Raw genomic sequence first — 27,224 nt, forward strand, 5'->3', positions numbered from 1 at the left:
AAGAAAGCATTGACACCTTGGGAACTGGGGAACCTGTGCCCCAGCTCCCACTACCACAGTGACCGTGAGCTCGTTGTGCCTCACCATCAGTGCCTTCTGCCAGGAAACTCAACCGCATGTCTTCACCACTGCAGACCCCGCCACTGTTAGCGTAAAATATAAAATGGGACCCCTTGAGAAATGCAGTTTAGCAGCCCCAGAGATCTTGGCTACGGAGAACCCCACCGTCACAGCAGCCTCTGTCGCACGTCGTCCGCACAAAGCGCCAACTCTTTCGGCTGCTGTGTTCATCCCTCCTCTGCAGCTCAGTACTCTACAAACTCTGCGACAAACAAGCCTCCCACAACAGTAAATCCCTTCCCTACAACACGCAGCACGCCTAAGAGTCCTGCTCTGCCCCCTCCCCTCTACCTGAGAGTGTTCTCTTTGCCGCGCTATCCACCCTGGGCCCTTCCGCACCGGCCGTCTCCTCTCACCAGCTCATCCACTGCTCACCCGCCCGGCTCCGATATGCACAGCCCCGCACTTCCCAGCCAGCTCCCAACGGCTCAGAGGTGACACGCAGTAGCGGCACTCGCAGAAGCAAATGGAGCGCTGCGATATAAAATATGTCAACTTTTAAAATAAACAATTATGTAAAATTAAAGGGGTACTGACAGGGTTCATAATCGCAAGCTATTAATGTATTGCTGAAAGGAGCTCAGTCCTGACAAATCCCTTTTGGGGGGATAAAAGATGCCTCCTCATGGGCAACCCTCTGCTTAGTGTACACAGGGCCTTGCACAGAAGGGAAGCATGCACAACAGCTGGATTATGTTGTTAGCTAAAGATAGTGATGAAAACAAAAAAGCTAGGCCATGGCAAGCTAGTAGAAGAAAACAAACCCAGGCACTTTTTAAAATGCAGTCATTCTTCTGGAATTGGCAGCAGCATACGGACAGATTTTCAGGCCAGCACAGACACATCTGCTTGTCCACTTTCAAAGAGGAAAACCTTGTACTCTTTAATTCTGAAATACAATTTTCTGTTTAGTCCACATCGCATTTATTGCCCCAATCCCCCTTTTTAGTCAGAGCCCTTGCCCAGCTGATGTAGTTGAGGATTTTCCCCACCCTCCCACACACAGCTGGAATCTTCTGCATTAACATCAACCAAGACACACACCTCTTCCTCGTTTCACCTAATCTCCAATTTTTGGTTTTGCCTACCTGGTTATATGGCACTACACAATATCACTGACACTGAAATATGGTGCAGCACAGCTATAGCATTACTCTCAGGTTAGCTGACGTCAAATACACCCTGATAGACACTGCCCAGCCTCTGACCCGCAGGCACGCAGCTAATGGCCGAGCCAGGTTGCCAGAAATAGATGCAGAGGGTACATTTTGTGGGGCCAAGCCTGCTACAGAATTTCTCCCCTTGGCCAGCCTCCCCTACCAGAGGGCCAGACCACAAGTGCTGGTAAATTCATTAAAAGGGCATCAGTAGCACAACCAGCAAATTTCCCATTAGAAGTAACAGTCAGCAAAGATCAGTTATTTTCAAATATTTAAAGAATTGGCTTCTCATTTAGCCAGGTGAACCTATCTCATACCGTGCTGCCAAGGTCCTGACACCCGTTTTCTTTCAGCATCTCTGCACTATTGCCAATAGAAGGCATGAACAATCTCTGTTTATAAAATCACTGTAAGCTGGAGCGTGAAGGGAACACAGCTGCTGCTCAGAACAAGGCACCAGCACATTACGTGCTGGCCCAAGGCCTTTGCTCTAAAAGGCGCTTGTTTGTTACTGTGAAACCAAAGTCTCTCCCACTCATTAATCTTTAAAACAATAGTTTAATTGCTACCAGCAAACACATACTTGCTTACTAGCAGATAGATAATGATTAACTGTGTTCCAGTCACACTCCTCAGAAGGAAGCAAGTTTCAGATGTTTCCATTCTGGTTCCATCTCGTTCATTTAACAACATCCCACAGTAGTTTGCACAGCAAATTAACAACAGGGAACATGTTTTAAAACAGGAACTGTCCTCCATCAGTCGCCCACCAGAGTTGCCGTAGCACTGCCTGTCTTCAGGGATCACTCTGATCGTGATGGCTGCACCAGAGCATTCTGCACAAGCTTCTGGCAGGGATGAGGCTAGCAGGATCACCGCTCCTTGACCACGTCATACCTGCCTTGCCCACCACTGCAGTGGGTTCAGTAAGTCAACTGCCTTCACCTTGTAGGCTTCTAAGTGCTCACTGCAGCATTCACAGTAACTAGCTTCTGAGTGCTGCTGTTGTGGCTCCAGTTTCTCTCAACCTGTTTCAATGCAACTGGCAGCCAGTAACAAGAGCAGATGTCAACACAAGGGCCCATAACGCTCAACATCCTAACAACAATCTTGATACTGGCACAGCTGCACCCCCACAAAATCTGTGGATGATACCACGTTAGGAGAGGTGGTTGAAAAGGCAAATGGCAGAACCTCAACCCCGTCAAGAGGAACCTCACAAGGTTCAACAACGAGAAGTGTGGAACCCTGCACCTGGGGTGGAATAATCCCATGATCAGCCCTGACAAAAAGGACCTGCACATTACAACAGGTGCCAGGCTGAAGAAGCTGAAAAGGTGCACTCTCATCACAAGTAAGGCAAACCATGTTCTAGGCTACGTTAAGCGGCCACGACTGGCCAACCATGGGAAGCTATCATTCCTCCCAACTCAGCGCTGGTGAGGTTGCACACTGAGTACTACATCCAAGCCCCCCAGTTCAAGACAGATGTCAAGACAAGGTCCAGAGGCCTACAATGACTCCTACAAGGAGGGCTGAGGGATGTGGGCTTTTTCAGTTTAGCAAGGAGGAGACTAAGGAGTAATCTAATTCGCTGCCAGCTAAAATTTGAAGGGGAGCTGCAAAGATGACAGTTGAACGAATGCTTCTCAGCAGTATTGGATGGTATAACATGGAGCAACAGCCACAAATGGCAGCTTGGAAGTTCAGGTTGCACATTAAAAGAAATAAATCTTTCCTACCAGGAGGGCAGTGTGACCCTCAGACAGGTTACCCAGAGAGGTTATAAATCTCCATCTCTGGGCATTTTCAAGACTTGGCAAAGCCACGGTTGATGCAATCCAGCAATGGTGACAGTTCTGCTTTGAGCAGGAGGTTAGATCAGATGACCTCCACAGGTCCTGCACAACCAGCATTTCTATCATATACTACCATGTTTTCTTACAGTTTATCAAAAAAACCAAAGAACACCATTGCAAAAAAATTGGAGTGGTGTTGAATGTTCTCCTAGATTCAGGCCCACACATTCATTTTCTTGAATAATCAGAATAGTGATACAGTTGGGGGGTGGGGTTTTTTGGTTGTTTTTTTTTTTAAGGACCATGACCTTCCTTTCCCCTCTCCCTACAGACTAAAAACTCCAAGCCAAACCAGAACTGAGAGGCAGTAAAAAGAAACCCCTTCTTGCTATAGGACATGTACAGATGCTTATAAAAAACTTATAAAATCCAAAGCCTCAGGAGTGATCTCATTTTGGCAGATCTATGAGGCTTTTTGTGAGCTATATATTAAACTGTGATGATTGTTTGCATTAGTGACAGAAAATACAGTCTCTCAAGAGTCTGAAACACCCTTGTATTCTTCAAGCTGTTTATTGAAAAGCTGTAAAATTGTACACAGGTTAAAATTTGCTTTTTCAAAAGCGGAATTGAAGCTTTTTATTTGAGTAGAGAAGGCAACAGTGAGAAGGTGCATATAAGCCTTGGTAGAGCTTTTTTGAGAACAAACCATTTCCTCCCTGCTGTATAACTAATGAAATGCCTGTGGAATACAATGCCCAGATGTCCCTTAGTCTCTGCTTTTGATTAGATGTCTTGTACTGGGCTTTTTGGTCCCATCCATGCATCCACTCCTCGTCTGTTACAGAACTGACCTGACTCCTGGCTCTGTTTTATTTTCTGGTAAACCTGTAGTCTATAAAAAGGCCTAGGAAAACAGAGTAGACCTACAAAGCATGTTCTGAGAGACATCTAGCTCTCTGCTAAAGTTAGGCCATATGTGTAACTCCCTTAAGACAGGATCACAAGCCATATTCCAAGAGACAAGAAGTTCAGGACACAATCAGCAGCTCACTTCATTAGCTACTTCTGTTACCAGCATACAGACAGTTGGTCCCCTCAAGACAGAATCCCACCTCCCTTCTTTAGGAGCTATGGAAGGAAATGAGAAAGAAGATATCTAAAGATAAAATTTCCTTAAATGCTGTTAAAACCAATCCTGGACTGGACAGAACAATCAGATGCCAGCCCTTCTCTGTCCTCTGGTAGCTCCCATCCAGGCTGTATACGAGGATCTTGTGAAAGGAGGGCAAGAATAATAATCTCTGAAGCGACTGACACCACTGTGCACTCAAGTTATTTGAAACCTACTGGACTCCTCGCTGTTTTTAATCAATCTAAGCTCCTTGCCTCACAGGAGTAGGGAGCCGATGCTCATTTGGGCACAGAGATTGTATGGGAGATACTACACCAAGCCTTTTGGCTCTCCCTTGTTTTTCATGAGGTTGTTGTGAGATGCTGGTCTGCTTGGAGTTACTCACACTAATTACCGAGTCTATGGCATCAGAATATGACAAACTGTTCATCCTAATACCATCCAGACACAGCCTTCTTGGGCACTCACTGCCATCTGCTTGTTACTTGTGCAGTTGTTTGTGGCCAAAATTATAAAGCTGCTGCCTTCTGGAAGAGGGGATCATAAAATACGTCCAGGTTTTTCTCTCCAAGGTAAAATTTCTTATTAAGAAGGAAAAATATAAAGATAACCCTCCCCCCCAATATGCACCTGCGTTCTCAGGGCTCAGGCAGTGACTCAGTGAGTCTAGGCTTTACAGCTGATTTCTAGGTTTACAGAGGCTCTGCATGCTCATCTGCACCTGGCAGCAGCTTGCTTTGCTGAAATCAAATATAGAAGCAAGGAACAAACTGCCACAAATACACCCTGCAAGACTTACACAGTGTGCCTTAGTGGATTTTGCTAATTATCCAAGATAATAAACATTCAGCACATACAAATGCAACAGATACATTCAGGAGAAACACCGGATCGTTGTCTCACCTAATTGCCACCAAAACAGCAAATGTCTGTTCATGGAAGTTTCCAGAGTGTTGGCAAGGAAATGGCAGGCTGGTTCTGAAAGCACACCTGTGCATGCATGGATACCAACATAAGCAAAGAAAAGGCACATGGGTAGGAGTTTCACCTGCGTGATGGGCTGTTCTGGACATGTTCTCCCGGTCCCCAGAAAGCCTCACACCCAGCAGCAACTGCCCATCCTCAGCAGCAGGGACATGCTCTGGAAGAAAGGCCCAGGCTGACCTTGTACATCTTTGACAGCATGCGTGCTCACAGCTACTTTTGAGACAGTTATTTTCCTAATGAAAGGAAGTTGTTGAAAGTTACTTGTTGAAGACAATTAATCTATTGACCCTTCAAAATTCTTCCTTCTGGAATTACACATGTCTCCATGGCATGTGTGAATAACAAGCTTGCTTTGCTTACGGGAAAGAGTTCGGGGTGGTGTCCTGGACAAAAGAAGGGCGAAGTCTATTCTTTGAAGGAAAAGGTCTAGGTAGCAGCAGGAACAGAAAATTCAATTTCACTGCATAGCAATAAAATCCTCCTTTAAGAACAAACCATTAGCACCCTTTACTAAGTGAAAAAACAAATATCAGAAGCAGACACAAAAAAAAAAAAAAAAATCACAAAACAAAAAGAGATGGACATTTCTTCCACATCCTGGCAGTAAAATTTAACTTCTAACAGTAGAACTACAAGTTTGCTGCAATTAAGAGAGACTTTTTTTTACAGAAACTGAGTCAATACAGAGCCATTCCCACACATGCTACAAAGAAATTAAGACTCTTCAGATCATCTTTTCCAGCAAGAACGGACAAGAACTCATAAATTCGTACTGTTTTACTAGAATACATAACAAAACACACCCAGAAGGCAGTGACCAACATCCATATCAGATTTGTTTTGGCAGCAGCCCCTAGCATGAACATTTATCATTTCGTAATAAACTCCCACCTACTTAGACCACAGTACACAACAAAGATCTGGGTGGCTGAACAACTCCCCCAAAGTTGAAAGACTTGTGCTACCTTCAGCAGTCGTCCCTGAGCAATTACCACGTAAAACAGGTACAAAAGATACCATCCCTGACCTCAGGTCACCCAGGCTCAAACACCAGCTACTATTTTTAATAGATGATCCTGTCTGTGGCTTACAACCTCTTGAAATAGCCTTTACGCATGGCCAGAAAAGATTGGGAGGGGAATCATAGAATCATTAAGGTTGGAAAGGACCTCTAAGATCATCAAGTCCAACTGTCAACCAAACACCACCATGCCCACTAAACCATGTCCTGAAGTGCCATGTCTACAGGTTTTTTTGAACACCTCCAGTGATGGTGACTCCACCACCTCCCTGGGCAGCCTGTTCCAATGCTTGACCACCCTCTCAGTGAAGAAATTTTTCCTAATACCGAGTCTAAACTTCCCCCGGTACAACTTGAGGCCATTTCCTCTTGTCCTATCACTAGTTACTTGAGAGAAGAGACCAACACCCATCTCACCACAACCCCCTTTCAGGTAGTTGTAGAGAGCGATAAGGTCTCCCCTCAGCCTCCTCTTCTCCAGACTAAACAACCCCAGTTCCCTCAGCCGCTCCTCATAAGACTTGTGCTCCAGACCCCTCACCAGCTTCGTTGCCCTTCTCTGGACACGCTCCAGCACCTCTACATCCTTCTTGTAGTGAGGGGCCCAAAACTGAACACAGGATTCAAGGTGCGGCCTCACCAGTGCCGAGTACAGGGGCACAATCACTTCCCTACTCCTGCTGGCCACACTATTTCTGATACAGGACAGGATGCTGTTGGCCTTCTTGGCCACCTGGGCACACTGCCGGCTCATGTTCAGCCGGCTGTCAACCAGCACCCTCAGGTCCCTTTCCGCCGGGCTGCTCTCTAGCCACTCTTCCCCAAGTCTGTAGCGTTGCATGGGGTTGTTGTGGCCGAAGTGCAGGACCCTGCACTTGGCCTTATTAAACCTCATACAGTTGGCCTCTGCCCATCGATCCAGCCTGTCCAGATCCCTCTGCAGAGCCCTCCTATTCTCCAGCAGATCAACACTCCCACCCAACTTGGTGTCATCTGCAAACTTACGGAGAGAGCACTCAATTCCCTCATCCAGATCATCAATAAAGATATTGAACAAGACTGGCCCCAGAACCGAGCCCTGGGGAACACCGCTTGTGACCGGCCGCCAGCCAGATTTAATATCGTTCACCACAACTCTCTGGGCTTGGCCATCCAGCCAGTTCCTCACCCAGCGAAGAGTAAGCCGAGTACAGGGGCACGATCACCTCCCTACTCCTGCTGGCCACACTATTTCTGATACAGGCTGAGATACTGTTACCTTCCTTGGCCACCTGGGCACACTGCTGGCTCATGTTCAGCCAGCTGTTAAGTAGAACCCCCAGGTCCTTTTCTACCAGGCAGCTCTTCAGCCACTCTTCCCCAAGCCTGCAGCATCACATGGGGTTGTTGTGACCAAAGCACAAGACCTGGCACTTGTCCTTGTAAGAGCTAATAAAGCAAGGCAATCTTTCCTATAAATTATCATTTTTTCAAAAGCTGTAGATTTGCTTTTTGGCAATAGCTATGCAAAGTGCTACAGCTATTCAAAGGAACCCACAATCTAAATCTCTTGGGTTTTTCCAAATTGAAGAGGATGCAAAATTATGTTAATCAAATCTTCAGACAACAGCAGAGGAAAAAGGAATTCATCTCTATTTTCACATCCCAGCACCCTTTGAGAACTGCTTACACTTTCCCACCATCTCCAGCATCTGCCATTGCATCTGTGGCTAAGCATAATAGCCAGATCACCTGTATCACTTCTTTCTGCCTAAACCAGCTGACATCTAACAAAAAAACCCCAAAACTGCCCTGCCCTAGCCCTCTCCTTGTTACTTCAAAGAACAGAGGGCATTTCGACACCAACTTACCCCAGTATTCCAATATTTGAGACTTACTTGCCCAACACTTCTAGTATTTCACAACAGAAAAAGAACAAGAAAAAACATTCTTGAAGGGTAGGGAAAATAATTAGGTCATCACATTGTCAACAGTTACTGGAGAGGAGGTTGAACAGCTAGCTGGCTTTGTATTGCTGCCATCCAGAATAGCTAAGAACTGATGTATGCTTCGTGGGGTGGAAGAAAGCGGAAGAAAGAGACACCAAAAAAAGAGTCTTTTTTTTTTCATCTCTTCTAGATAAATTCTTCAAAACAGTTAGAGGAAAATAGTATTTTCTTTTACTTCTGGAAAGAAAAGCAGAAGAGGGAAGAACCTCTAATTTACAGTGCACAGCTAACAAATCTAAATAATAGAGCCTGCCAAAGCACGTCTTCTACTAATGATGAGAAGACCAATTACAGTTTTTGCACCAATAGCTTATACAAACTAATCATCCATCAACAGAATAATGCTCACATAAAACAAAAATGTAGGATGTATAAATACCAACCCAAAATAACTAGACTCGTTCAATGAGGCATAGAAAGCACAGATAGCCACAGGAGACCTAACTTTTAGAGGGGTACATATATGCACAGAATTTATTGATACAGATATTTCAACAACCAAGTGGATAAAAATTAGTTTCTACTATCCAAAGGTGCCAAGAACACAGTATTCGCAGATAGTTTTGCTACAGGTGCCACCTAGTCTGCGGGAAGTATAAGTAACAGAGCGCTACATATGAATCAGGTAAGGATTTTTTTCAGTTCATCTGTGAAGTAGCAGCTGTTAGTGTTCCCAAACATGGGGCAGATTTCCAGCTGCTCGGGATTAAGATGGCAGAAACCTGCCAGTCACACTGACCCACTATCCTGCATTAGCAGGGTTGATGGGAAGACAAACATATTCAGGAGCTTTCCTTTACAGATCAGATCTTTGGCGTTAACTTTCCAAATCTGACCAGGCAACATCTGTTATCTTCTCAGCAGTTTAAGGACAGGTAGTTTGAGACACTCAAATATCACACTGCTTAACTAGATGACAGAGCCACAATACAAATGTAAAATTATTTACTTAAACTTTAAGGCCTCAAATAACAGCGCTAGTAAATCAGCCAGGCAAAACCCAGCTGCCTGAACCAAGTAAGTCTCCCTGAGCTCCCTGCTTCCTAGGCATCGTCACAACTTCGGCCTGAAGGAAAACGCAACAGAACCATAATGCAAGGCTTGAAATAAGGTTTTCAGGTTTTAAGCATTCAAGTGCAGCAAACTGAACACACCGAGCACAAGTTCCATCTGGCAGCACTGAAACACTGCGCCATACGTACCTGAACGCAGGGTAGCAACTCCTACACGCGACTCCCAGGATTTCAATCACAACTGTGCAAACATGACAAGAGAGCACAAGAGGCACTCCATTAAATTTTGAGTATAGCAAAACATTTTATTTACTTAACCCAAAGTGCATCTGACTTCAGTAATAGTTTACAAAACTCAGTGGATTCCCTGGTGGAAGTCCAGGAAGTGACTCCTCACCCTCAGTAATAAAATTACCAATGTCAGATTCCCTTGCTTGGCTTATTTCCTCTTCAGATGGGTGCCTGGCCCCACAGCCAGTCATTCACCATGTGGAAAGGGAGATGAATATACTGAGAACAGCCCTGGGGATCACAGCAATGGGAACTCCACATTTCACAAGAGGATTGACGTCACATCGGCATGGTTTCCCCAAGATTTAATGACGTGTTTCGTAACAAAAAAATGAAAGAGTTGGTGGGAAGAAGGGGTTCAGGTCTAGAGCAGGTCCACAGGGAGAAGAAAGGGAAAAAGGACACACAGAACTTCTTAGGCCATCAGGTACAACCCGCAGCCTCCATGCTTCACCCTTTGAGGCACCACCTCTTGCACAGCTCACCTACATTTCATCTCCTTACCATTTCTTTACAACACTAGGCTCCCTGATTGCCCACATGGCAACTTCCATGTCTCCTTTTCAGAGCACCCCAGCTATCTCCTCCCAGGCCAGGCTTGTGCTGCCTGCCTGCCTCCCTCCCTCCCGTGCCTGGCCTGCCTCAGCGCTCACCGAGGCCATCGCATCAGCCTCCGCCCCACAGACAAGTTTCTCAATCACCAACATGTTGCATCCCAGTTCAGGAAGGGAACTGCTCCCCTGCCTCTGAGTGGCCTCTCCAACCCACCAGCCTAAGCAATCCAAAACCAAATCAGAGCCATTTCTGTAGGGTTGATTTACACACCTGGGGAGCAAGCTGCTTCTCACACCATTCACCCCACCTTCCTAAACCAGATATCGTTACCTCCTCTGTCCTCACACTACTGTGAGGCTCCCCAGGAGCCACCAGGGCAGCTGCAATACAGCATCTTCAATTAAAAGGGCAGACTATCAGCACAGGCAGACCACAAATAACATAACCTATATTGCCAGCCTAGACTGATTATTTCAAATGGCTGGAGCAACATCCATACAAAATATCTTCTGCTGGCTCCACCACCATAAACATGGGTAGAAATACCCTTAGAAGCCTAACGGCAGTTACTGACCCCACGCTGACAGGAGTTGTTCTCACTTGATAAAAGGGACACTTTCACACACATCTTTTTCTACTGCTTTCTCCATGTGCAAGATGAACAAACTGTGAGAGAGACCGGAATTAACAGTCCATTAGCAGCAGTGCTGCACAGATGATCATTACTTACCAATGAAAACATAGCACTGAACTATAGCCATGGCAAGCAGTCAAGCGTTCTGGGTGTTTGGGTTTTTTCTTAAACAGATGGAAGGATTTGTAGAAGGTTTGTCAAAGTCAATTTTCAAGTTTCTGTATCCTTGCTTTGAAAATGTGAATCCACCAGGTAGTTTTTCAGTTTCTAAACAGTTAACCAGAAACACTCCTTCAGCCAGGCAAGGTCAGTTGGTTGTCCCACTGTAAGTGTGCCAATAATTTTGCTTTTTACTAGCTCCATGGCAAGTTGCCAAACAGGAATGCAAGTCTGTCACAATTCTGCTGACATTTAATTTTTGATTCTCAAGTTCCCTCTCCCTCCACCTTTTTTGCCAAGATAAGCTTACCAGATAGTACGGATCAGTCTTAACTCCTTGTTGTCATAAACATGAGCGTGAGGACTTCAGCTCATAAAAGTAGGACTGAAAAGGAGATTCCTTATGACACGGCTACCTCCAATATACCGATGGATAACACATCTAGTGCCTAGGAACCAGAGGGGAAGACCTGGATATCCACCACTGCTGGATCTGGACCCAGGAGCTGTCACCCACACTCAATGCTGCCCTCCTGTCCACAGCAGAGCCAGCTGGTGCTGTGATCCAGTTAGCTCTCATGCACTGAGCAAATTTGGATGGGAAACTTGGGTGCTGCAGGAAGTGACACTGGCAAGACCAGTTTCCAGTTCCTAATTAATTTTTCGGGGTGATTGGCAGTTTTCAACCTCCAAGTTATGTGAATGTAAAAAGCTTTTGTGTCCTGAGCTAAGGAGGTTACCATCTGTAACTTTCTGCACTTGCCACACTACTTTCAGACATCTCAAGCTGAACACCCAGAAACTGAGATGCAATGGCCACTTTGCAAAGTTTTGTTCATTTACAGGCACTGCAATCCTGACTTCTACAAAGAACGGTATCAGTCTCATCTGCTGAGGAAGAGTCTTGCAACTAGGTAAGTGTGCTTTTATCTGCTTACACCCCTCCCACCTTCACCATCAGGTGGCTCGGTTCCTCCTCAGTTCCTGTTCTGCAAGATTACAGCAGCCACTTTTCACCCTGATTCACTCTGGATATAAGATTCATTGAACCACTTGTTGGGTGAATCCTACATCAACTTTCCAACAGCTAGACAAACCAAGACGAGATGTCTTAACTCCCTCTGCATTTAAGGAAGATGTACATACCTCAGAAAGCTTTTCAAATGCACCTACCTCTCACCACTGACTACAGTCAGTGATTAAAGGCCCTAAGTTTTGTGAAGTCAGGCAGAATGGAGACCCAGGGTCTGAATATCTGAAAGCTCGCCCCTAATAATTCTTTACCCTGTCAGCTGATTTCTTCAAACAGATGTGGCAATCCAGTATAAAATACTGCATGAGAGAAAGATTATTAGTGACATGAGAGGAAGGAGCTCTACTACATAAAAAATTGCAGTGAACGGGACAGTTTAGCTGTCCTTGCTGAACACAATCTACTTGTCTGTCAGCTGCTTTTCCTCTCAGGTATGCCTAGAACCATTCTACATACTGATTCCAGCCTGTTTTCCCAAGCCTTTTGAGATAAAAGGGTCCTGCTTAAGAAAGCATGCCAACAACATGAAATGAAGAATTAGTTGTAAAGCTGAACCAGGCAGAGACACCCAAGAGGAAGCAGAACATGCATACCCTTCAACATACCACTCCCTAAACACTTGCTACAAGTGAGAGATGCATATAGGTATGACCTAGCATAGATCTTTCATCTATTTTTGCCTGAAGCAAGTTTTCTGACGCTTTTTTGTGAAAGCTAAATGAGGTGGGGGGTGAGGGAAATATCACAAAGCAAAACCATGTCCCTCCCAATTAAACCCAGTACTAAAGCTGAGCAAAGCATCCACACCTACTCCCAATCTCAGCCAGTACTGGGGACTAAAATGTAACTCCTTACTCGGGGCGGGGGGTGGGGGGAAGGTTCAGTAATAGGCGCTAAAGCTTAATTAAAAGCTATACTCCCAGGGCTTTTATTCAGGTTAGGGTCACTACAAATGCATGGATTGTTTTATTTGTGGGTGTGGGTGAGAACACATTTTTATCAAGTGTTTTTTTCCAGCAGAAGCAGAGCAGAAAGGTAAGTCTTTCTGTTCAGTTTGTCCCTGGGTTCACAAGTGATGATGTACGGATAACAGTGTTTTAATGGCACCTCTCACCCAATGACCCCAAAGTGCTTTTACTTCCCTTAATGAGCTTCACAGCAGCTTGACAGCTCCATTATACTAAGAGAGAGACGAAGTAATTTATCTACGGCATGTAGCAGCACAAAATCAGCTCCTACCAACCCAGTGGTTTATGCAATAGACCATACTTGCTTTTGCACAGCATCCTGTCCCAGAGCATGCTGTCACTAGGGAGGTAACACACTTCTCAAACTCTATCACCTGCTTAGACACTATTGTGGACACTATTGCGTAGGCACTTTCCAGCCCCAGCCCTGCAAAATGATAAATCAACAGTGGCTTAAGACACTCCTTACCTCAGAGGCTCAAGACCTACACTGTTGTTTACATTATTAATGTTTCCTGGCAACTTCATCCTTCTTGCCCATTACCTTTGGGCAAGAAAAGTCTAATTCTCTGACTAGTCAGATTACTAGGGGAAAAAAAAAAAACAAAACCACACAACAGACATGGGAAGATTCATCTTCCCAACACTTAGAACCTGGACCACCTTCTGGATTATAAGAATTTCATATTGCTGCAACATTGCTTGTGTACATACACAGTCCTCCACTACATGCCAAGCTTCTTCCATTGAACATGTGCATTATAGCATAAGTTAGAGAACAACATGAAAAGACAATATGCCAAATGCAAAAAAGTTCTTGCAGTAGAAATACATTAAAATTTGATTAAACAACAAATTTGGATCAAAATGCTCCAAAACGGTAAGGTGTGCCTGCAATCAACACAAAAAGTCCACCGGTATACCAAACGAGGAATCACAACAAAGTTGTCTTGGCAGAAGTTGCGTGCAACCTACGGGGGCAAGAATCTTAGCCAGCCTCACTTCAGTCTCAGCAAATGCCACATATTACTGCTTTGGTGCCAACAGACAGCATCCTGATTCCCTGTGCCAACACTTCAGAGGACAAAGCACTCAAATCCTAACGCCAAGTGACTGTTGTTCTGTTAAAGCAAAGTTTCACCCTGAGATAGGCCAAGCTGACATTCTCTTGGCATACAGCACACAAACAAGATGCTACAGGACTCTTGCATGGGAGAATTAATTTGTTTTGAATTCACCGTTTTCTGGCAACAGAGGATTGCACAAGATGGAGATAAGGGTGAGGAGATGAAAGGGCTCAAGTTCCTAAAGCTTCTCCAGGGAAATACTTGACTCAGGGACCTGGTTTTTTGCTGACCCACATCAGTGCCCTCATACCATTTTAATGGGTTTTATCTTAATAAATGAAACATGTATTTCCAGAAGAGAATCATGCTGGTTCCAAGTGAAAACATGCTCCTCGGTATGACTAAAAACAGCTTGCATCAGTCAGCTCACCTTACAACTGACATCTTAAATGTAACTCTGGACAACTCTTGCATTTCTGCCAAACTAGGTGTCATTAATTATGCAGTTCTTTGTTCCCATAAGACTTCAATTTATAGGTCATATTTTTACTCCCCTTTACTGAAAACAAACAAGAATTTATACTTCCCTTTCTCTTACAAGCAGTCATGCATTTTTCCCTTATTGTTTTATTAAAGCTGTTTCAACCACCGAGAACCTTGTGCCTATGTTTTCAAAGGCAGCCTAATGGCTCTAAAATAACTGTAAAGACAGAGGGTAGAAGACAGTCTTCAGAGGCTAGATGTTTTTATAAATTGGAACAGAAAAATGTCAAGCTATTCCCATGATTTCTCTTCAATTTTACAAATCAAAGTATAAAAGAAAGATGCAGGCTGGCACCTAAACATATTAATGTTCTGTTGCATTCCTTCAGTTTCATATTGCCCTACCCACACCTTCCCTCCACTTTAATATAGCAAGCAAATTTGCTCCCAGTTAAATGGAACTTTTCTAGACTAAATTACGACTAGAAAAACTCTATAGGCAGATGCTTTACTGACGACTGGTACTAATCTTTCCAATCTCCTGGTTCCCAGATAGATTCGATGTCCTTCAATGCCAACATTCCTCTTGGCCCTCACATTTTCTATTTCAAGATTTTGTTAAACAAAGAGCCAAAGGGAAACCAGAGACCATCTTCCATCTCTCTCTGCTGAGCAGATACAAAGAAGGAGCTCTGTTCCATGACTGGCTCTATAACGCAAAATGGAAAAAAGTTAAATGAACAGTTAGAAGGGGAATCCCTGCTTTTTTTTTTTTTTTTTTTTAAAAAAAGCTATCAAGGAATTAAAAGAAAATTGAGAGTGTAGCAAATTAGCAGATCTGGGATAAACAGCATTTGAACCTAGATAATGACAGAATGGATTGGGAGAAAAATATGGCGCTCTAACAAGCCCAATACCAGAGTAGTGATTCTACAAATCTAAGGAATTTCCATGGTTTGGGTTTCTCAGTGGTTTTGCAAAGCACCTTTGAACCAGCATGACTGAATGGATTTCAGGGGTAGCAAAGACACAGCAACAAAAAAATTCCATTTTCAGGACATAATCTGCTGCCAACTTCAGGACAGAGGACAAAGTTCACTGCTCTCAGCCTGATGTTACAAACCTCAAATTCATCTGATTTTTTTTGTACTGCAGAGTATGCATTTCTACCATCAACTTTTCCACGGATAACTCTTTAAGTCCTTTATGCATACCTTGCCTTACATAGCGATTTATAGAAGTATAAGATCACACTCGAGGTGGAGTTTCGAGGATTTTTTTTTTTATTGCACATACTAATTAACACAATATAAACAATTCCTTGATCTTATTTTGTTACTAACTTCCTCTCTTTCTCTAGCTCACTACTGGTTTATCTCTAGCACACACCATAGACCTCATGAGCAGGGATTGCGAGCAGTTACAGATGAGTAGTAGATACTGCGCTTACTATGCTTTGAAGCAGAGTTTTGCCATGCTGCTTCTAGTCTGAAGGATTAAGCCTTATAACCCCTACATATCATCCCCACTGCCTGAGACAACAGCTCCAAAACAATTCCGTGCAATTTAAAGGCTCAACATGGTCACACATTATCATGCCATGACCCATCAACCAAATTCCTGCTTCATCAGCTTTCAAAGCAATGAAGCCTGCATTCATGCCTCCCTTTCCTCTGCCTTGTTCTGAGGGTGTATTCTCTTCCCTCCCCTTCTCTTAGCCTGCAAGTTTATCTTCTGCCTTCTGACACACACCTACTTTTCTCATCCCTCAACTTCATCCCCTAGCTATTTTTACAAACAAAATCCTTCTGTAATTTTCATGTCTTTCACACATGCTACCCCATCTCCCACTCTCCTCTTGGACACAATCACAGCCTGGCTATCCAGCCACAGATGCCACCCCACACATCCTTCCAGCTGAGCACAGAAGCAGCAGCTCTAGGTAACTCTTCCTCTACTTCTGCTTCTCCCTGCCTTGAGAGAAAATAGAAGTAGCACCCAGGAACAGCTTCCCCTTTGGGGAAAAAACAAAACGCCTCAGACACGAGCAAATCCCATTACAGACACCAAGCAGAAGCAGTGCCTAAGCCACCACACACTCAACTCAGCTACTTTTTCCCTAACGTCAGGAGCTGCCTGACATCTCACGAGCTTTCTTGCCTTCCCTGCAGCCAGTAGATCACACCCTTATTCCATGCCTCAGCCACACAGGTCTATCAATAATCAAGCGATAGTTGGGGGAAGGGAGGTAAGGTCCTGATGACAATACACAAGGCAGAACTCAGTCTCTCCCCAAACCAACACGCTTTAGAGACACATTTAGCACATTCCTGCTTCAGCACCACCTAATCAGTGCCAAAACTGCAGGTTTCCCCAAGCCTGCCCCACTACAGCCCCTCTTCCAGCAGCTTCCAGTTGCAGCCACTTAGCTGCTGAGCATTTTGCTTTAAGAAGAAAAAGCAGATACACAAAATCTACACTGCATTTTCAAATAACTACAACTACTGATAGGAGAGAGCAGGGCTCTGAAAGGCCATTGATAATAAGAGGAGAACAGAACATGTCTTTTGCTACTCATGGTTTGTGTCTTGCTGTAGGTGTTCCTAGACTGAAGAACATGTGCAGCTGCGGCTGTGAAGAAACACATTTTTGCCATCAACTCACACGGCTGATGTGCAACTCAAGACATAGACCAGTGTCAGCCAAGTGCACATGCTTAAGATGTTATTAATAGCAGGGAAGCAATGCAATCAGTATGTGCTCTCCAACTACCAGCACAAGCTTATAAGGCAGAAAGTTCTCACCTGCCTGGCCACCCTCCGAGCTTCCCAGTAAGGTTTAGAGTCTTCTACAGCTTTTCCAATCTTCTTTACCAGTTCATCCAGTTTTACTGTTGCTTCAACCAGCACAGAGCGGAACTTCTGGCGTGCATCCTTCAAAATGTTGAAGAAAGAAAAGAAAAGACAAAGAGAGATTAGGGATTTAAAATTTATTTCTACCTGTTTGCTCCTACCTTCAGGTTGCTCTTTAGATGCACACACAAGCTGACACATTCAAAACAGTTACTGCCATTTGGATTAAGCCAGAATTCTTCAGTAGAGGTAATAACAGCAACCCAGAACCACATCCAAGAGCTAGCATCCTGGACACCAAATCCTTGTCTTTCGGCGACAGCTTTCACACAAAGCTTGCAATAGCCTGTGCTAGCTGTCACCTCTGGCAGGGTTTCTCAGAGAGGAATAGCTTGTAAATTACTCGCTCGGTGAGGAGGCAAACAGCAGCGTAACAAGTTCTGAGAGGGAGTTCAATAGCAAAGACATCTCATACAGACCATACTAGAATGGGGCTAGCAGGCAGGCCAAATCCTCTCCAGCAAATCAGCTGGAATCAGCATCTCCTAAACCCCAGCATGTCACACCCCTAGGACTGTTCCCCCCAGAGACACCATTTCACAATGCAGATGAGGATGGACAGGATCAGCGTTCTGCAGGAAGAACTGGACACCTCCCACATGGTGTATTTTCAAGTCAGTGCCTCCTTCCTTTTATGAACACACCCTGCTCACTTCATAGTAGCAAAAAGCCTCCAGGTCCTTGTAGCAAGACTTCCTGCCTTAAAAAAACATCCTTTCAGCTATGGTTTGTATCAATGGGTAAGGATGCCTACTTTCCATTTGATTGTCATTACTTACTACGTTTAAGAAAAGTAAATTCCATCTATTTCCAAACTGGATGAGTTGCCGTCTTTACATGATCAGCTGAAACAATTAAAATATTTTCTCTGCTCCACTGGAATTTCCACACCTTTAAGCAAAGTGATTCTGATTTCAATGTCAGCACCCAACACAGACTCTGCAATAATTCCATTGATTTAGAGAGATGCAAATTCAAGCTGAGACCTGGCCCAGGATTTAAGGAGATAAAGAGGAAGGGCCATCTGAGCTCTTGACAAGCCTTGTAATTCTAATTAGAGAGCAGGATTTACGCAGACTGCTGGAGTGACATGTTGATTATCAGGAAGCAGCTGGCTTGAAGAGTGTTCTAATTCAGGAGGTTTTTGTCATTATTGTTGAGCATTTCTAGACTGCACAACTGTTTATTCATTGGAAGAACTTAAAAATATACTGGAACGTACCACTGTGCTCTCAGATGTGGTAAAAAACTGTAATAATACATTAGTTTTTACAGAAAAAGCAACATACTTCAGTAAAAGCTGCTTTGCTTCCTTTTTAGTGGTATCTAAAACATAGAAGTAATATTTCATAAAACATATTGGTAACATTTCAGTCCAATGCAAATAGCTTTAGATTTTTATGGTACTACAATTTATTCTAAGGAAGTATTCAAATGGGTAACAAGGTCAAAAATGCACATTAACTTATTATTTTATTAACTGAAATCCAGTCAATCTCATTTCTTAGTGAAAGCCTGAAATGTGTCATTCAAACAATATGTATTGAGTCTGTGACTTTCTCAGTGAGAAGAGTTTGAATATTTCCAATTATAGTACTGGACAATACATGGTTCACTGCTCAAAACGAGTTTCACAACTAACTGAAATAAGACTGCAAGCATGATGACTATATTGCAAGAAAAACGTTATGTACTGAAGTATATTTAACAAAAATTTTTTCTCCTACAAGTGCAGGAACAAAATTAAAACATTTCTAAATGAGTAAGCCTGAAGGTTTGTTTTTCACCTTCTTTGTGAAAGCTGCATATTAGGATACTAGTTGTAGAAAGCAAATAGTTAAAGAAAAACATAAATTTATACACAGTAAGTAAAAAAAGCCCTAAGCAGTGATTCATGAAAAAATTCGGTTCCCATGTTTGTGATAAGCAGTAGGAACAAAGAAACCGTCACTACCAAATCTGTGCTTAGAGACCTACCCCAAATTTATTCCTGTAATAATTATGTACACTCTTATCCAATAGGAAAAAGAGGACTAGTCTCCACCTGGAGTTTCAAAAAAAAAAAACAACAAAACACCAACAACAAAAAACACCAAGGACAAAGTCAAACTAACAGCAACTTCTGCACCCATTAATCTCCCCCCAACTCAGATGAAGCTCATACAAATTACTAAACTGTAACTAATCCTGCAACTGGCACCTGAGGCACAGGTCTTGCAAATGGTTAAGGACACGTTTATCCATGAGCACAGCCCCACACCACAGAGTAGCTGGTTCCACAGAATAGGGAGCTTCAGCTGAAGAATATACTGGTGTGAACTTCCAGTTTATAATTGTCCCCAAAAGATGCCTGCTTCCTATTGTCAGGCTTTATCTGGGTCTGACCATCCTCATTTTTTCCAGTGAAGAACAATAATGAAAACCAAAACACCCCAGAACTTTACGCCTGTGTCATCCATCACATGACTTATTTGAAGTGACACTTATTCTCAGACTCCTGACTGTCAGGAACACAAGATGCAGGCTCTGCCACCTTCTGCATGAGAAAATAAGCAGATGCTTGTACTCTGCTGGGATCAGTCCCCCTGCCAAACGTTCCCAGCCACCCCCTTCAGACATCGCAACGAGATGCAGAGGTCTCTGAGAAGGTGTAATGCCAAACCCATGCCCACCCCCGCTCTACATGTGCCTCCTCTACTCCCCGCTAGCCCCAACTACACTACAAAAGCCAACAGTCCCACACTGTAGATCTACACCATGTGTGCTCCTCCAGCAACCCAGCCAGCCTCCTCAACCCCCACCACCCAGCCTCCTCAATCCAAACGGACCCAGCTCTCATGGTCTCAGTGACCGCAGCTCCCACCTGGGAGCTACGGCAACATCTCCCGTGAGCAGGGGCACGGCTCCCTCCTGCAAACGTGCAGCCACGCTCGGCGCGTCGGCCCGGCGCATCGGCCCTGCCACATGCTGACAGAGCATCTGTGGAAGTCATCACGCTTGGGACAGTGCAAAATCCCCCTGGCAGGTGCCCCTGGGCAAGTTTAAGTAAGAAATACAGGTGCAGCAGCTATTTTTACTCTTCATGTGAAACTGGGGAGGTCAGAAGCACCAAGGCAACTGCAGCAGGGGCAGTGGGCTCGGTGCATTTGCTAGAAAAGCGCATCTGTAGTTCATGGGAAGGATGGGCCTGCGGTCAAGGCAATAACTTGGGAATCAATTTAATTCCCTCTTCTATGTCCAGCTTCCCGAGTTACTGTCAGTGAGACACTTCGACCAACATGTGAAGTGTTCAAAGCTATAAATCCTCTTAGTGGAGTTTTCTGAAAGAACATTCACGTCAAAAACTTAGAGGCTCACGAGCAGCACAGCAGCGCAGTTCACCCATGGTCCCCAGCACGAGGGAAGCCCGACATCTCAGGAAGACAACCACACCACCTTCAGCTTACTCATCAAATCCTCTGGAGTGATGTGCCTCCCTACAAGTGTTACTATTTAACTGTCAAACTCTTTCTTCATTCAGACCTTTACCTAGCACACATGGATAACAGAGAAAGGAAAAGACAGCAATTCCTGCAACTTGCTGCCGTGAGCAAAACCGAGACGGCACAGTACAGGCCATGCAACTTTTCTAGCACTGTCCTCAATTCCTAGTTCTGTATCTCAGATGATGCTTTCCCGGCAGAATCACTAGTTATTGATAAAAGCAAGTAAGCAGCCTCAGGTACAAACCCTGTGAGTCACACTCACCATGTCTGGGGTTTGTTTTTTCAAAAAAAGCCACATGGGTTTGTTTTTCTCATCACTGCACTGAATACATACACAGACCAGATAAACTGTAGCAGAAGCAAAGCAACTGACAAAAGACATCTCAAACACTCAGCCAACATTTGAAAAGCAACGTTTTCCCCCCTACTGGCTCAATCTTCCATGATCATTTTTAAGAACACCTTGTTACTGATTTTACAAACAGAAAGGTAATATTGAAAGCTGACTGGCTAACATTTCCAGCATTTTTCTCCCTCTTATTTGCTCAAATGAGATGATGATAGACCTTTTTAAAGCTGAACAAAAGCCAATTAAGGCACTGCACCCTCAAAGTGTGTTGCAAGGTAAAGAAAAAAAAAAAGTAGCAGTTGAAACTTCTGACTTAAGTTACAGTAGTAATAACTAGACTCTCACTACCTAGGCATTTGTCATACCCATGCTCCAGCAGGCATGGCACTTGGTGCATCACGTGGACAGCTGCAGTTTACTTTTCCACATCGTGTTCTACGGCTGCAAGAGTTCCACCCTCATCAACTTGCTTCCTGGAAATCCTTAGCACTTTTCTCCCAAATTTCACAAGCACAGTTTTAGGGAGCGTGCCAGACTTCTACCCCATATATGCTTTTGCTGCAATCGTTCATTATTAAAAGCAGACCTTGTTTCCAGTAGTTTGCTGTTGGGCAGCTATCGGCTACTGCACGAAAAGAGAGACTACACATAACAACAGGCCATCCATATAGCAGCATTTTGGAGAGCCACCCTCAAATGTAGCAAGAAACTAAAATATAATTTTACACTTACACTGCACCTGTTGGAGAATAAAGCATGCTTGTTTTCCTTTCTCATGAGTGATGGTGATGATCTGGTGTTAGATACCAGATGACAGGCAAATAACTATTTCTTCCCATCAAACGAAGCGTGTATTTTCAAATAATTTTCTTTTTAAAATCAACACATCAACTGGGTATGAAGCATCTTGGTACCAAGCACATCTAAATTTCATTTACAAAGGTTGTTCTATGACCTTTCTGACAATTCGGTGTGCAGAACGTCCAACAACCCATTAAACCAGCCTGGGAGGTACATGGGAAATGAAATTACTGACTGAGACAGGCTTCATCTATTTCCAAGAGGCAGGCAGTATCCATACCTGCCTTCCTCTGCTACAGAGACCTACCAGCTGCAAAAGCTCATTTCCAAGTTAAAATAGCATCAGTCTCAAAAACATCCAAGTGTGAAAGCAGGTAGGCTTCCCAATTACATACACACCAGATAGCTGCACATGCATGTGCTCAGAAATCTACCTCAGAGCATCCAACAGGTTCATGACATTTTTAACCTCTATTTGGTGCCTGAACAGTTCAAGTAAACCAGACTGACTACCAAACCTTAAAAACAAAGTGCAAAGAAGGGGTTAAGTAACATCTCAATTTTTAAGGATGGGGAAAAGTCATCTTCTCCACACAGCTACTAATTTGCCATCTAAGAACAATAAAAATTGGTATTTGGAAGGTGCTTTAACCTCCTGCTTGCAGACAGTTACAGACTGAGACTACAAATATACTGCTATTTTTTGTACTCTTAGAAGAAGTGAGAGGAAAGCAGACAGGGGAAGGCACTGCATGCTCCTTCCAAAACATTTCTCTGCCTGACCCTTCCTCCCTCCCTTTAGGCTGGAAGCCCATCTCTGCTTCAAGAACATGAATCAAGTAAAGCCCTTTGACTCATCAGGGTGACAAAATCTTTCCAGAGCTAAAGCTGAGGAAGAAGCCTTTCCTTACTCATCCATGGATGAAAGCAGAAGGCAAAACAACAAGCAATCCACACACAGGAGCCATTTCCTATGGAAACAAGTAGATTATAAAGAGACACGGAAAGATTTGTCCTGCTAGTGCTGGACAAATCCATCATGCATGTATATCGCACTGCAAAAAAACAGCAGGAACACCAGCCAGTGAGCTGCTTCTCCCTTATCTGGGTACTCTTTTATGGACACTGGAAAATGCTGCACAGGGATGCTGATAAGGCAGCAGATGGTTCTCCAGAGAGACGTTTCCCCGGGCCAAGCAGTTGTGCTCAGAATGAGATTCCCTACCACTGACAGGCCATTCTTCTAAAACTTGAAAGATTGAGGGTTTTTTTTTTTAAGTCTTTTTTTAAAGGTTTTTTTTTTAATTCTTATGTGTGACAGAGTCAAAAGCTTGAGCTTTACCCCAAAACCAAGTATTGTAGTGAGGAAGTAAGAGCAACTCTAAATAAAATAGCCCTTCCCCTTCTGAGAGGAGTCCAAATGCTGACAAGGCTTACAAGTGAAAGAGCACCACAGCTGATACACCCCTTTCCTTTGACTCTGTCCAACACCAACCCAGGGTGACCTTTAGGATAAATCCAGGACTAAAAGTAACATAAAGTCTTGCACATCAGGACTAGAGGATCTAGGCAGGCATACAAGAAGGATCCTAACCAGGCCCTACTTATAACAAGCATGGCTGAAAACAGCACTGTTCAGCTCAAGTTTTCATGTGCGGTCGTCTCCCCTTAACACACGTTGGCAAGCTCATAGCTCCAGCAACACAAAACCTCTCTCTAACAAAAACCACATTTGGGATAGCTGGGATTCCACTGGTAATTTTAATGGTATGTGCTGTATTTCCCCTCCCTGCAATGCTGCCAGAGGGTCCCTGGGTGAATTTGCTATGTCTGAATTGTACTTTCAGGAGGCAAAGACATGTATGAGTTAGCCAGACAGGCGAGTCATGCACATTTGTTAAGTACATTTGCAACTCCTGATGTGAGTTCAGATGGAGATGCATTTCCAATAAACAGGAAAAAAGCTCAAATAGCAAGGTGCCGCTCTAACTTGCGTTTGGCCAAAACATACTTGTATCTCCACTGCAAGATGTTTCCCCCACCTCTTCACGGACACTTTAAACATAAACAGGGATGTTAGCAAAGCCAAGTGTCAAATCCCTCGGAGGACCCTTATCATTCTTTTGCTGTGTCACTAATGCTCAGTGTTGCACTTAATATGAACAGCGTTATGGATTTTAAATCAAGCCTAATCAAAGATTCATTAACAGGCAATACATTAACACAACATAAAACTACCAGCCACTCAGTGCCCTTTAGCAGTTCCACAACTCCTGAACAAGCTGTGAGCATCATCAGGTCAGGGTATTTCTCCAGGGTTTAATAGGATAGGTCAAAAGAGCAAAAAATGAGTAATTATATCAAGTAAAAGAATAGATCTAGACAACGTCAACATATCTGTTCAAGTCATGTCATGCTACACATGTAAATCCACCCCTCTCACAGGTGGTTTGGGTGCAGAACTTATTCTAGAAGATTAAAAAAGGGCAGGCTGATCAACTTAAAACAGAATTCCCCATTTTATCACCTCTGTGAGCAGCAAGCGCCAATATTTTCTATATCATTCAAACACGGACATGTCTGTGGCTACACCAAGAGAGCATAGTCCCAAAATCCTAGAAACCTCTACTACTGATTTCAGCCCCATAACATTTCCATCACGTAAAGCAGCATTTTTACTTCCATTTTGCAGATGCAGACCTGCGGCACAGCGAGAACAAAAGCATGGGGTTTAGAAGCATTGAACACCTACAGCCTTTTTTCCCAGTTAATGGGAACTGGAGACAGTCAGCAGTCCCATTTAGAGCGACTCGTGCAAAGCTACAGGAAGTCCAGAACAGGCTGGCAGTACGCAGATGCCACAAGGTTACTCTTCCTGCTTATCAGAGTTCACCAAGTCACAAAAACATGGGTGTCTTTTTCTGAACTTCCTTCAAAGGAATATACCTTCTACTCAAACGCTCCCATTGCTTTTCCAGATTATTCTGGGAAAAAATTCAACAGTGGGAACGTGTGGACCACAACATCATGCTACAGGAAGCTGGAAATCAGCATCTTGTGCTGTAAATAGCCTAACGACACTGCCTATGTTCCCATTAAAGTCAACTGTGATCAGCTATTGGAAAGATGAAGAAAATAGTAACAGAAGAATAGAATAAACATAACTCCATCGTTTGGTTAAAAAAAAAAATCCATATCTTTCTTCTAATGAAATATCTTGCAATAGCAGCAACACTACAAACTAGGAAGGAGTAGCAAGAGGGACCCAAAGCAACTAAGAACAGCCAAAATAGCAAATCTTCAAAGGCAAATTCAGCGTGGCTCTCCCAGAAGCCCACGTTTTCAGCAGCATTCGAGGATTTTGGAAGGCTTTGAAGCAGGATGATCCCAGTTCTAAACTCCCCCTTCCAAACTCTGCATTTATCCTACCAGGCTACTTGGCAAAGCTTTCTTTTCTTGGATTTTATTCTAACCACAAGTGTTGGGTTGTTTGGGTTTTTTAATCTTTCTTCCAGAAAGATCTTAAGTCCATTTAAAATGCCTTTATCAACATGTACATAAATTAAGCCTTGCTTACATCATTCAACTGCATTTGTCCTCAAAATTTAAGCAGATCAAAAGTAATGAAAATTTTTCCAGATTAAAAATTATGCAGTTTCGTGACACTACACGCTGGCTTCAATCCAGTAAGACTTTCAGATGAAAAGCAAAGAGGAAACATTCCTGAAAGCACACTGTTGATGATGTTTCAAATTAATTCCATCAAATGCTGCTTACAGTACTACAGACCGACCTGCAGTAAACATTTAATGACACAGAGGTAGAAAGCATCACACAATCATTCTCTGCACTATCTGACACCTAGTATTTCTTAGGCTAAGTAAGGTAAGCAACAATGTTAAGAGCAAGCTAATGTGGAAACACTGCTCTTTTATTTACAACGATCCATCCCCGAGCCTTTCAGCCTTTAGAGCTCAGCATGTGTCACACACACAGTAGCTACAAATCTCCAGGCTCTGCAAACACTTGAACACACGAATAATTTTAATCAAGCAGTAAAATCCCATCTTGAGTCATTGGGACTTATTTCACGAGTATGCATTTGCGTTATTATTACTATTCTATCTGCTTCATAATATGTCCTCAGTGCAAGGTTATGACAAGATTAATGAAATCCAGGCAACTATCCGTAGCGCCATCTTTCAATTTCAGTACCTCAGCATGAAATAAGGAGACTGAAAAGATATATATAATGATTTTTTTTAAATATATGTATATAAAGAGTCCTGAAGTCCATTTAATTGGTACTGTTGCAGACTAGCATACTGATTTTTAAAGTTCACTCATAATATTTAAATCAAGCTAGTGACACTGAACAGTTTTCACAACTGAAATATAGTTTAATTTTGCGTAACAAATAGTCCCCCGTTCCACTAAGTTTATTTGCCAATAAATTCATGATCTACATGGCACAAAGCACAGAAAATGCAAAGAAGTTCACAACTCTATATTCTGTTTGGTGCACACAAATATGGACACTCCAATATTTTAAAATAATACCAGGAACCAACCCATGTTCCAGGTACCCATCTCATGAAAACACACACACAAGGAAGGGGGGGGGGCGGGGGGGGAATCAAACACAGACTTTGACATTTTTAAGATGCAGAATAGAAATCTATAGATATACTTTTAAAGTATGTTCATCACTGCAATCTCAACATGTTTTGATACAGTATTCAAAATATTGTAATGTTATCAAAATTATTTAGGATGTAAAGTAGCATTTTATGCCAGTTTTCCTTTAGCAGCATATTCGCCTCACACTTCTACTGGCTTTATCTTCTTTGTTTTGCAGCTTCTTTTTCTAAAGAAAATTTAGACACACAAGAAGGAATAGTTTGTTTTGATTTGTTATTAGATCAATAATGCTGAGCCTTCCAGAATAACTACCAAGTAACTGAAGCTCAAATATAGGGCTTTAGAAACAATTTCTTCAGAGCTTTCTATTAGATTCAACTTCAACTTTCCTTCATTACTTTCCTTACTCAGAAAATAATGACAAAAAAAGCAAAACTAACAGGCTAAAAAAAATAGCCACCAAGGAAGAGATCCTGGCAGGTAATTGTATGGCAAAGACCTCTTAACCACATAAACTTCTACTGTCTATAATCACAAGAACACAAACCAAACCCAGTGACTTTTAAAAACAGAACTCATTAAGTTTAGTTTGAAAACCTAAAAATGGGGTTTGGTGGGGCAGG

The 27,224-nt window shown here is 43.3% G+C and overlaps 1 protein-coding gene across 1 annotated transcript in view; it reads right to left on the bottom strand.

Moving 5' to 3' along the window:
* SH3BP5 (SH3 domain binding protein 5) overlaps positions 1-27,224 on the bottom strand; it is a gene marked incomplete at its 3' end in the record, with an annotated part of 55,325 nt that overhangs the window by 23,644 nt on the left and 4,457 nt on the right. The window contains exon 3 of the mRNA XM_082015136.1: positions 17,218-17,346. Coding sequence (XP_081871262.1) covers positions 17,218-17,346 — 129 coding nt within the window. The remainder of the gene's footprint in view (positions 1-17,217; positions 17,347-27,224) is intronic.

The sequence above is a fragment of the Phaethon aethereus genome, assembly GCF_964289735.1.
Source record: "Phaethon aethereus genome assembly, chromosome: 2".
Taxonomy (NCBI): Eukaryota; Metazoa; Chordata; class Aves; order Phaethontiformes; family Phaethontidae; genus Phaethon; species Phaethon aethereus.